The sequence below is a fragment of the Leuciscus leuciscus genome, assembly GCF_965113295.1.
Source record: "Leuciscus leuciscus genome assembly, chromosome: 18".
Lineage (NCBI taxonomy): Eukaryota > Metazoa > Chordata > Actinopteri > Cypriniformes > Leuciscidae > Leuciscus > Leuciscus leuciscus.
The window spans coordinates 5,372,374-5,385,831 of NC_138742.1; the positions used below are offsets into that span (position 1 = coordinate 5,372,374).

At 38.2% G+C, this 13,458-nt stretch overlaps 1 protein-coding gene across 1 annotated transcript; it reads right to left on the minus strand.

Moving 5' to 3' along the window:
- Window positions 1-1,816: 1,816 nt before the first annotated feature.
- Window positions 1,817-7,205, minus strand: LOC309480967 (CD48 antigen-like). Its single transcript, XM_082145739.1, has 5 exons — window positions 6,865-7,205; window positions 5,495-5,809; window positions 4,831-4,881; window positions 3,231-3,482; window positions 1,817-3,109 (listed from the first exon to the last, which is right to left on the minus strand). The coding sequence occupies exons 1-5, from the start codon at window positions 6,911-6,913 to the stop codon at window positions 2,979-2,981; spliced, it is 798 nt and encodes a 265-aa protein (XP_082001865.1). The 5' UTR covers window positions 6,914-7,205; the 3' UTR covers window positions 1,817-2,978.
- Between the last annotated feature and the right edge of the window lie 6,253 nt (window positions 7,206-13,458).

A 13,458-nucleotide genomic window follows, 5' to 3' on the forward strand; every position in this document is an offset into this window, starting at 1 on the left:
CAATTCAATAATTTTAAGGGCAGATCTGTTTGTCTTAGAACTAGTAAAGCTGATCATTTGCCCCCTAATATAGGCCTTAAATGCCTCCCACCGTATTGGAACGTCTGGTTTGTATTAAACTCAATGGCAACTCATGGCTTGGCTCCTTATTATTTATCTGAATTGTTAATTTCCTATACTCCAAATCAGAGACTGCGATCTTCAGAATCCAACTTGTTGGTTGTTCCTCATACACGCTTATGATCTATGGGTGACAGGGCTTTTTCTTCATATGCTCCTGTCCTTTGGAATTCTCTGCCTCTTGATCTTGAGGGAAGCTCAGAACTATGACATTTTTAAAGGTAGACTTAAGACAAATCTTTTTAAATTAGCGTTTGATTATTGGTGTTACTTTTATTATTTGAGCTTTGTATTGCTTATTGTGTACAGCGCTTTGAGAAGTTGCTTTTAAAGGCGCTTTATAAAATAGTTTATTATTATTATTATTATTATGTTTGTTACGTGCCACACTCACAAACATGGAGTGCGACACCTGTAAATATGTGTCACCCGGAGTTCCGTCTCCTACTCCCACCCGGAGTTCCGCCCCCCCGGGTATACGACGTATACCTGCGTATCACGTAGACTACACCACTGGCTACTACAGTTACCGGCCTGTACCGCTAACACTTCAAACCCCTCACGAGGAGCTTTCACATGAATAGAAGCACAACTCAGCCAACCGGCATTAACACGCCACTGTTTAGGTAAAAGCTCATACACACACGCTTTACACAAGGAAGCAGGAGGGAGAACTCGATGAGCAGGCCTTCAGCTTATCTCCACACGCTGAGTGGCATCAGCCCCGCCCATTTAAACAGCTGCAGTTACACTCAAATGAGCGAGGAGCAACAGGGAGAGAGAGAAAAAAAAAGAGAGAGGGGGCAATGCGCGCACACACTTGCTCTGAACAACATGAATGAAACACAATGGGTGCTTCTCAATATCCCTCCTCGCTCCTCCGTCCTCCATCTTATGACCTGGAAACCGATTGAGCTCAGCCATCTTGAAGGACATCTCAATTCTCTATCGCACCGCGAGGAGTCGAGAAGTGAGGAGTGAGGAGTGAGGAGGCTTCCTGAGGAGTTATGAGCGAGAATGCACAGGTGTATCCTTGGTGGAAGAGTTTTATCGACTAAACGTGACGCACGTATAAATTCTCCTCCGCCTTCAAATACTTTACCATGGCTGTTTATATAAACCACACTTCTTACATATTTCAACAGGGTATCATGCTTTATTATTATTTATGAATTTCTTAAATAACCAAACTTCAACAACATAAGGGCAGACCCTTTGAGCGCTGCTGATGACGCTCGAGTGATCAAGTATTCCAATGTATAAAAAAGCTTTCCTTCAATCCCTCCGTCCTCCTTTTCTTCCCTCGCTTCCTACAGGGGTGGAGCTGAGACGCGAGGAAAGGAAACGAGGATGCACAAATAAGAATTAAGAAGCACCCAAAATGTATGTTCCGACACGTAACATGTTCACTTAAAGAAAACTTACAAGTATACAAGTATAAAACTACTAAACTAGTAGTTTACTGAGAGTATACTTCAAAGTGTATTTTATTAAACTTTTTATTTTATTTTTTTACTACTAGTAAACAACTATTATACTTATAAGTTTACTTGTAGTACAGATGCAGTACAAATGAGAAATGTAGTTGTGAACTAGTTGTGCACTTAAAATTTACTACTGTTAACCCCCTGAGGTCGGCTGTATCGCCGGCGATACCAGCTCGCTTTTTTTATTTTTATTTTTTTTTTTTACCTATAGTACACTTCAACATATATGGCCCTATTTTAACAATCTGAAACGCAAGTATCAAGCGCGAAAAGCAAGTAACTTTGTGGGCGGGTCTTGTGCGCTGTTGCTGTTATAGCGGCGGGATAAATTACTCTTGCGCCCGACGCAAATCTAAAATGGGTTGGTCTGAAGTAGCTTCATTATTCATAGGTGTGGTTTGGGCGTAACGTGAAATAAACCAATCAGAGCGACATCTCACATTCCCTTTAAGAGCAGGCGCGCTTGTTCAATGGCGGATTGCTATTATAACGGCGGATTTGCCAGGCGCGCGCCAGGAGCGGTTCAAAGCCGAGGAGACCGACGTTCTCGTCAGGGCCGTAAAACACAGAGAAGTGACATTGGGGATGGAGAAACACACCCAAATTAGCTTCGGTTAAACAGGCGTATAAAAATTTGGGTAAATGTGTAAGCTAGATTTATGCCTATTTTTTCACATCTTCATGGACACCACAATTTCCCTCGTGTGTTAATATTTTTCCTTGTAATAATGTATGGTTTTCTAAAAATGAGAACTGCTGTGTCTGTGTGTAGATGAGATAAGAAAAATGCATGCACGTTGTGCACACGCTACATTGATTATGGCCAAGCATACGCCCTTAAAATAGCATCTGAATAACATGCACAACACGCCACTGACTTTAGACTAGGTTTCTCCTGGTCAGTGACGGAACTGTTTTCTGAAACTGCAAAATAGCACCAGGGAACGTTTGCGCCGGAACACGCCTCCTCTTTTCACTGAACCGCCTCCGGGAGCACAAGTTCATTCCCTAATTTACAGACGTGCGTCTGTGGAGGGAAAAGTCTGCTGTGCGTCGGGTGCAAAATAGGAATGATACATGCGTCGGTGTACAAAGTCAATTGCGCTGGGTGCAAGATAGGGCCCATAGTTTTTATATGCTAAATTTTGCCAATTTAGTTCAAAACAGTACCCTTACAAGTTTAATATAGTACATTGACATTAGTATACTTGCTACATAAAGTATACTTAAAAATATAACTTCTTAAAATACTTTTAAAAAAACTTCATAAAATGAACTTGAAGTATACTTTTTTTTTTGTGTGAGGATTCTCACTAGAAGACAAGGTCATTGTGTCATCTCATGGAAGTATCATCATCATCATCATCATCATCAAACAGAAGCAGCAGCTCTTCTCTGAATCCTCACATGATCAACCAGAAATACAACAGTGGCGATTCCCACCAGACCAGACAGAACCAGTCGAATCAGAGCCTCAGTGCCGCCACAATGATCCAGACAATCTGAAACAGAAGAGATTCATAAACATCAGTCATATTAAATGTCTTTGTTTGTGGAAAAACAGAAGCTGCACAGAGGTCACTGTGGCAGGAAGAGAGTTTTGTGGTAAATGAGTTTCCATACCTTCATGTTGTTGGCAGATCTCTTTCATGTGAAGACGGACACTCTTGTTGCTCACTGGATTTGCAGTCATGCAGCTGTAGATCTCTGAGTCTTTATAATGAAGCTCTAATGGTAAACTGAGGATGATGTTGAGATCAGGATTGCTGGTCTGGTTCATCATTTCACTCCCTTTATACCATGAGATGGACACGTCTCGATCATTTCTCACAGAGCAGAGCACAGAGCAGATCTTCTGTGGCCGCATTGATGTACCTAGTGGACATCTGTTATGAGATTAATTCTGAACATTTTAGAGAAAACCTTTACCAACTCTTGCAGCTGTGACTCAGGGGTCAGGAGTGTTAAACCGCACAGTTTTCTCTCCATTACTACTCATCCCTAGATAAAGGAATGATAAGGGGGGTTGACAATTCCTGTGGTTGAAATGGATTTGGATTAACCTGTTGTGTTTATTGTAGCTACTCTATGTAGTAGTTTGCTTGGTTTCCTGCCTGTGGTGTGCCTCGTTTTTAATGTTCATGGTTTACTGTCAGCTTCTCGGGGAGTGGGTGTCATTTCTTTTGTTGTCTTTTACCATTTTCTTTTTGATAAAGTGTTTGTTTTGTCCTTTGATGACTGTGCTTTCACTGTGGTATTGTAACTAAAAGTGTAAAAAATATGTTTGTTGTCGGCCTCAGGGGTTGTAACTATGATTTTTGCAATAAAAGAAGGGCACATTGAACCTGAACTATATGACTGTCAACAACACAGTGAAGAACAGCTGAATTGAAATTTTACTGCAAAACTGATTTTGCAGTTAACATTTATGTTCATATTTTGTCTGAACAAATTGCCCAGATCTGGGCCGACACTATGTTGCTGTCTGGGTGATTCACTGAAATGAATCTGACTTCCCAGTTGTATTGTACATAAAATGAATCAGTGAGCCAAACAAACTGATTTCTATAAGAGTGAGGATGAAAGAACACTGCTTATTTATTCATCTGTTACAACCATAGATATTTATACATAGATTCCTCATTAGTGGCTGGATCAAAGCTGGTTAACTAGCAAATGTTACATACTTTTAGTGTAGACCAAAACATTATAATTGCTAAACTAACACAATACAACAAGACAAAGACGTTAGCTAACACAACATTAAAAAGTTACCATAGTTTAAAGACCTGTAATATTGAGTTAATTAATACATACTGTATAAAAAGACAAACCTCAACCCATTTTGTATGAAACTTATAGCTTGGTGGTTTTTACAGCCATAGGCTGCACAGAGCGTTCACATTTTGCATGAAAATGAATTGATTTGTTAGTGCGAGTGATGAACACCATCATGTTAACCGTTCTAACATGTTGATGTGTCTGGAGAGGTCGAACGTGGGATACTGTACATATACATATGGTTAAAACAGTGATGTATGTGATAGTAAAAATATCACTATTATACATTTTATCTTTAAAAAAAAAATCTATTCTGTAGCTGACAACGTCTGGTCAGATATGGAGCGTTGTAGTGCATCATTTTGAATCTTATGTCCATATATGTTACATAACTATTTATGTAGTCTGCTAAATTAATAATCAGAGAAGGTGGGGGACTTACCTTGAGTTTGGTTTACACTAAGTGACCTGATGGTAGGTACAGAAAGAGTCCCTTTAAAAAAAAGACACAAAGGCATTGTCTTTAAATTGGGAATTTGCAGGGAAACCGAAAAGGTGAAAGGTGAACAATGCATGAATGTGTGCAAAGTGTCTGCTAGTACAATATGAAACAATGAAATGGGAACCAGATCAGCACTTATAGTGGCTTATCACACAGGTCTACTTTGTTGTCACTGCTTTATAATCAAAGTGACAACAAAGTTGTCCTACATAAATGACCCAATTTAAATACACATTTATCTTTCCAGCGGTGAAATATCTCTTTAATTGTATTTTTTTCTTACAATTTCTGTAAGAAATCATATTTGTGATGTAATACCTTACAGTCTGGCCATTTAATCACACACTACATGCATGGTTCACAATTTTAAAAATCAATAGGAAATTTAAAGAATCAGCATTACAATTACTGTTCCCTTCTTTTTTATGTCTTTTTTAACATTTTGTGGTGTGACGAGGGCGTTTCTAAAAAGACTGGTACCCCAGGACCATAATATGTCCTTAAGTGATCATGTCAAACAGATATTCCCTCATTTACTGACACCTATTCCTTAACCTTATTGATAGTTTTTGTTATTTTTATACCAGCTGCAACTAAAACTTACCATAAACATCAACTTTGAACCTTCTCGCATGTATGGATCCATTATGGAGAGAAACTTCATACAGTCCAGAGTCGCCGGTGCTGATGTTCCAGATGGTCAGGGCTCCAGTCTTTGGGTCCATTTTCACTCTGCCGGTCAGTCTCTCCTCATAAAAAGGTGCAAAACCGTAATACATCTGTGCGATACGGACAGTTCGATCACCTCTTTCTAACAGCCATGTTGCTTCTCTGAGACTCTCAAGCTCAGCGTCTCCTGTTTGCAGAGTGAGAACATCTCCCTCCATCACAATCTTTAACTCATCCCACTCGCCAGTCACTAAATCGGAAAGAATTTGAAAAAATAATTACATACAAACTAAAGCTACTATAAAATAAAGCCCTCCCAACCCCAACTACCCACAAAAACGTGGAACGCCTGTTACTTCCTCCTATCCTGCCTATAACAGTCATTAGCAGAATAGCACATTACTTTTTTCTGAAAACCTAGATTACCTGTTAAACTATGACATTTTTTATATGATTTTCAGTGTGGCAAATAAACGAGGAGTAATAACAACTGATTTCTAGACTTCTTTATAGAGATTTTTACATATACAAAGGAATTTCTACACAAAATTACATTAAAAATGATAGATGCTTCTTTATCTTTAAAAGATGATACTTGCTAAATTAAACATACAATATAGTGAGGTCATGTGACAATGACGTTTGAAATTTTATTGTTGCAAAATGAATATTTCACATATTTGTTTAAAAAATGACTGTACAGAATTATGTTGAAACATTTTATGCAGCCTAAAAACAAACAAACAATAACAAAAATTAACAAATTAATTACATTTTTTAATGCACTGCCTTAATTACACTATAATCATTGACACTATTTAAATAATATTCATTAATTCTAAAAATTACATTCATGGAGTAAAAACAAACGAACCTTAACTAAAAAGTCATATTAATAAAGTCAAAATAAAACTAAATAAACTATAATAACGTGGCTGTAACCTTACTGTATATGCTGTTAAAGCTTGCAATACAAAAAGTACAAAGGAAACGTTAAAAAAACTGTGGCAGGAAATGGTCATATCACCATCTCCTACATAAATGCTATTATCATAATTCTATATTTACATTATACCGCTGTCATGACCACACACACATAATGAACTATTTAGTTTTTCATGAAACTAGTGACAAAATGTCTACATGTAAAACCAAAAATAATAATTTCTCATCCTCATTAAGTTTCATGTTTCTCCAGACTAACCCATGAAACGTGAAACAATGTTGAGGTTTCAGAAAATGCTGTTCAATACATCCACTTAAACAATGTTAATCAATAAAATATATTTAAAAGATTTATCCTACCCTCCACACTGATGAAAAATACGATGAAAACCCAGATGCTGATGGACATTATGAACAATTATCAGGTATTATAATAAGTTGTGTTGCTCTTGATGATGAACCTCAACCTGATCTGATGAACATTCAGTGAAGATTTAAAGTCTCTCTGACTTTCATCAGGAAGTGACACATTGACCACAGAATCAGATGTTACCTGCTAGATGGGAGGTAAAAACCTCTCAACAAAGAACATTTAATCACAGCTTTTCACTAATACAGACCATAAATCTGCCCACCAGTCCCCCAATGCCTTTACACCTCCACTGCATGCATTTCAGTCACTGTACAATTTAAAATTAAAGTTAAAATGTCTTAATTTAAATAATGTTTACAGAAATGTTCATTAATCGTTTTAAAGAAAAACACTTATTTACAGGTATTTCCTGAATTATGATCAAACATTTTTACTGTAAAATGCAGATCTAGTGCAGTTAACTATGAGATATAGCAACATCACTCAAGAGCTAATGTAATCTAGACATCATTGCGTTAGTGATTACTATTACCTTTAAATAAAGCAACATGCAGCATAACATCAGTATTTTCTGAAGCACAGAAATGGTGACCCTCAAAATCAAACAACAGAAACCCTTTAAATCCCAACAGAACATTAAACACTAACAGATCGCAGCACTAATCACTATCCAGCTTAACTTTATTCTTTCATACAAAAGTTCTTATGGTTTGAAGTAAGAGTGGCCTATTATTGTGGCCAGCCTAAGGCACACCTGTGCAATAATCATGCTGTCTAATCAGCATCTTGATATGCCACACCTGTGAGGTGGATGGATTATCTCGGCAAAGGAGAAGTGCTCACTAACACAGATTTAGGGTGCTTTCACACTGGCAGTTTAGTTCGGAACGGGGCACGGTTCACATGAAAAATCCCTAATGTGAACGCTGTCATGCGGACCCGGGTGTGCACTGGGGTACCGAACCCGAGACTGCCTGAGTTTGGTTGCGCTCGAACCGTGCCGTGGTTCGCATGAGTGTGAAAGCAACACTGACTCGGGTCGGGTGCGCGCTTGTTCAGGAAGTAAAGTGACCTGCCCATGTGTTTAAGCTAGGGTTGGGTACCGAAACCCGACGTAAACGGTAGTAACCAGACCGAATAAGAACGCAACTTTCGGTGCCTGATTTCGGTGCCGGACTTTTTTCACCGCCCCCTATAAAACATCTCGCGGCACGAATGATCCAATAACAAAACATCTCCAGTTAACCAGCAGAGCATTCATTTCGTTCGTTTGTTAAATAAGAGACGATCTAGCGCTGAAAATTATTTTCTCTTGTGGCTCGCGCACACCGCACTCGGACGCGCGCTTCAATACGTTGCAGAGATCGATCTATTTATGAGGCGCCGTCTATATAAGAGTATGTGCTTGGAGAGTTTGTGTGTGCGTGCTCGCGTCTCAGATGAGTATGTGCGCGAGTTTGTGTGTGTGTGTGTGTGTGCTCGCGTCTCAGATGAGCATGTGCGCGAGTTTGTGTGTGTGTGTGTGTGTGTTCGCGTCTCAGATGAGTATGTGCGCGAGTTTATGTGTGTGTGTGTGATGTGCTCGCGTCTCAGATGAGTATGTGCGCGAGTTTATGTGTGTGTGTGTGTGTGATGTGCTCGCGTCTCAGATGAGTATGTGCGCGGTTTGTGTGTGTGTGTGCGTGAGCGACTTTAGATGTGACGTTAATTGTGCATTTCATATAGTTGGAGCATTCAGCAGTATACATGTATGTGTGACTACTTAGTATATGTGTATGCAAGCGTTTTATGTGTGCGTGAATGAAGTTCGATTTAAGCCCTAGACGGCGCCTCATATCTATTCGTTCTGGTGAAATCACAACATATAATGCACACAAAGTGTCCCTGCTTGATATACAACCACTGATGAGCATTATGGGTTTAAAAAAAACTACGCATGCGGATTAGAACCCAAAACCTCTGACATTCTTGACTAAAGTTCAAGTTCAGCTGCAGTGTTCCTCTTCGGGTAAGTCTAGTATTTTAATGCCAACTGCTAATCTTGCATATCAAGTATGAAGTATATCAAGTATATTTATATGAGGCTATACTTTGTGTGTTAAATATTTCTGCTCAGTGTCAGATATTTCTCTGTTTTGTAAAAGTCTATAATATCTAATATGTAATATAATTGATATATAATATATATATATAATATATATAAATAATATTAGAAGACAACATTTTTATCTTAACTTAAGTGTTTTCGGCTACATCAGCACAATTTTTAATTTAATCAGAAATCAGAAAATCTTTTTCAGAAAACACACACAGATATTATTTTTTTGATAAAGTGTGTGCAGTTTCGTTTTCTTAAGTACCGGTTTAAGAACCGTTTAAGCACCGGAACCGTTTGAAAAATACCGAGTAGGTACTGGTATCGGATAAAACCCAACCAATACCCAACCCTAGTTTAAGCTGATTATTATGTATTTAGTTAAATAAAACACATGTAAGGGATGATAGTGTTGATGATTTACTTTGGATATGAGCGAAAGTGAGCCTGCGGTGTATTTGGGCATAGCGTGTGGAATCAGGGCAACAAATTAATGGAAATCCACTGTCTCCTCAAAAGAGTTTGTTTGCAAGCAGCAGAAAGCCACTTTATGACACACAGTAAACCTGTGTTGTTCACTCAGCTGCACATAATAGCACCAAATTAATAAACACAATATACTGACCCATGTTCTGTTTTCTATCATGTGCCGTGCACGTTTGCGATGACGTAAGATACACACAAACGCACCAGGGTTCGGTAGAATGAAGTTGAGTGTGAAACCAGACCAACGCTGCGGGGGGGGCGCCGGGAACAAATGTGTGTGTGTATTGTATTATCTGTGTTCACTAATTCAAACCTGACACACTGTTGAGCTGAGAAACCATTGTGTCTACATTAACGCCCATGTCAAGCCTAGATCACATGCTGCAGAAATCCTGCCATTTATTTTATTTTTTGGACCCAGTTTGGTTAAAAGACACAGGCAGCATTAAAATGTTTAAATGTTCAGTGTTAAACCACCAGTGCTAGTTTTTGGTCAACGGTCCATAACGGGACTTGATTTGTCAGGACACCGGCTACTTTACATTACTCTGGCTGTTTTTGCACGCCGGAAATCAACAACACAAACAGTGAGTCACAGCTCCTCAAAACTGGATGTTTCCTGTTTGAGGCACAAATCAATGTTTGAGGTCTTGAGGAGCTCCTCTGACTCATAACACAGCCTCGCTATATATATTTATTTGTAGTGTAGGCTATATAAATATATAGCCTACACTTCTGAATTCTTGACATTAATATATAAATATAATATATTTGTATCTGCCAGTATCTGCTTTTCCCCAGTAACTGTTTTGTTTGCAATAAATGTACACCTTATGCCAAATATAATTGCAAAATACAACAGAATTGTTGTGCAACTCAAAATGTTAACTGTACTGTTATTAGTCTATGCACATTATATCATTAGTAACATTAAATATAACACAATAAACCATCATATAGTATATCAGTAGGAGTTTCCTTAAGTCTTTCTAAAAGTTTACTACAGGCCGGTTTACTACAACAGTAGAAAAAAAAATTCTGAAATTATGGTTTATAGTTTTGGTGTGCCACCCCAAGATTTTAAGTGGCCCAATCTGGCCACCCCTATGAAAAAATTCTGGAGGCGCCACTGCTCACACAGACACTAGTGTTTCTCTGCCTCAGAAGAAGCTCAGAGCAGGACATCTGCATCTGTCTCTTCCTTCACAATCACAGGCCAGAGACTCAGAACACTGAATCTGTCAATGTTTCCACTCACTCAGGACGGGAGACTCAGAACAAGGTGTGTCTGTTGTAAAGGTGCATTTATCCCTTTCCTATGAGGAGAAGATGTTAGAGGACCACAGACATCTGGCCTGTGTGCTCACAGAATAGGCCTATCCAAAGATGAGAAGGCGCTCAGTGAGAGGAAGAAGAAGGTACAAGACTCTTAAATGATTTAAGGAAAAGTTCATCATCCTGTCATCATCATCTATTTTCTTTCTTCCATAGGAGAATTTCTGCTGAATATCAGAGTTGCTGCATTCAATACAGTGAAAGTGGGTGTGATTTTTTTTTTTTTTTTTTTTTTTTTTTTTTTTTTTACTTTCAAGCTCCAAAATGGACAAAGTAGTATCATGAAAGTAGTTATATTCCAAGCTTTTTGAAGTAATCTAATAGCTTTATGTGAAAAAATATCTAAATTAAATCATTATTCACTGATAAATCTGCCCTCTTCCTTTGTTTTCCTAAAGGCCCGTTCACACCAAGGACGATAACTAAAGAAAACGATAAAGATATAGTTCTAAAAATCGTTCTCCTTCTTAACGATTTTAATCGTTTCTCCACAGCTATAATGATAAAGATATGAGGAACGATATTGTTGGGACACACACAACTCGATGGGTAGCTGGCTGAGTTAATCGCTGAGGTACAGAAAAATCCACCACTGTTTGACAAGTCAAACCCCCTTTTAATGAGGATACGTTAAAAAAAATGGATATGGAAAACAATCAGTCGTACCCTTGGAATAAATGGTAAGAATTATTAACATTATGCAGGCTAGCAAATAGTAAGCAAAATTACCTCAGGTACCCAGCGCTATAGTTTCGACAACATTGTATCGCTAACTTTAAACTTGCAGTGAAAAGGAGTTGTATATATATAAATAAAAGTGTTGACTAGGCATTGTTTTTATTCCACTAAATTCACTGTTAGATTATTACACTAGACTAGCCAGATTCACTGTTTAGATGCGCTCGAAACGTAGCATGCTGAGGACATCTGCTGGTAAAAGACGTGGAAATGCAACAACAGCAAAAACATATTCAATGACATGTTGTACACAACACTTGTAATAAAATGTAATGTATGACATCAGTCAATATCATTAAAGCTATTCTTTTTGTACTTTTTTCCCGTATTGTGTTCCAAATTTGTAACAACACAAACTAGTCAAATTGCTTTGTGATATACATATATGTGTGTGTGTGTGTGTGTGTATGTGTATATATTTATTTATAGAAGATAGTGCTTGGAAGAAGTGGATCAACATTCGAGCGTGCGTGCTTTGAATAAAAAGACCATTAGGCTATCGTGACGCTAATGTAGTTATCGGTCTTGGTGTTAAAGGGATAGTTCACCCAAAAATGAAAATTCTGTCAGTACTCACCCTCATGTTGTTCCAACCGCGTAAGACCTTCGTTCATCTTCGGAACACAAATTAAGATATTTTTTATGAAATCTGAGTGCTGGATTCACTCCTCCATAGGCTGCTAGGTGGCCCAAACTTGCTGGCCCAGAAAAGTTATTAAAGAGATCGTTAATATAGTCCAAGTGACTCCAGTGACTCAATCTTAAGTATATCAAGCGACGAGCTGCGCGTCTGTGTTACACGTACGTCACCACGTAGGCTCACTATTGGTCGACGCTGGTATCGTGTGTGATGCGTGATGACGTGTAACACAGACGCGCAGCGCAAAAACACTACGAGGCCCAGAGAGAAGGAAATGAATAGTGGAATAAAGTCGTTATTTTTGTTTGTTTTTGCACACAAAAAGTATTCTCGTCGCTTGATATACTTAAGATTGAGCCACTGTAGTCACTTGGACTATATTAACGATCTCTTTAATAACTTTTCTGGGCCAGCAAGTTTGGGCCACCTAGCAGCCTATGGAGGAGTGAGACAGCTCTCAGATTTCATCAAAAATATCTTAATTTGTGTTCCGAAGATGAACGAAGGTCTTACGCGGTTGGAACAACATGAGGGTGAGTAATTACTGACAGAATTTTCATTTTTGGGTGAACTAACCCTTTAATTCATCACACTAAACTGTATTGGTTTCAGGAGATGTTGAACATTGTGACAAGTCATATGCACAAATGTTATACTTTTGATGTACTTATGGTACATTTAGTCAATCTAGCTTTTACATTTTGTAAAATGTTTCAATTTGTGTTTCATGGAAGAAAGTAGGCCTAAGTTAAATGTGTTTGGAAAGACTTAAGAAAGAAAATCTTATTTGAGGTAATGCATTAATTAAATTACCTTAAGCATCTGAAATAGACTATTGTTCAAAAGTTTGTGAAAAAAATACAGTGTGATCCCATTTTCTTCTCTAGTCACTGTATGTTTACAGTGTTTCTCTTTAAATGACAGAACACATTCAACTAAATTAATTTTGATATGAGTGAATTCTTGCATTAATGGATTGCTGTATTATCAGAGGGGCGTGTAAATGATGCTGTGGAGCATCTATTTAAAGTGGCAAACTCCAAAATACAAATTTCTTATGTGTAATTTGCAGATAAGAGGAACATATTTGCGTTTAAGCTGTTGATCACTACTGAGACAATGTTGAGCACTGAGTCAATAACTAGGCGGAGTATCGCATCAACCATGCGGGTGGAAAAAAAGGAAAAAGCACTGTGGTGTTACCATAGACTGTGGGTGTTACACAATGCGTTTCTTTCCTATAGGCTGCATGTTGTTAGTACGTGATATGTTAAACTAAAACAGCTT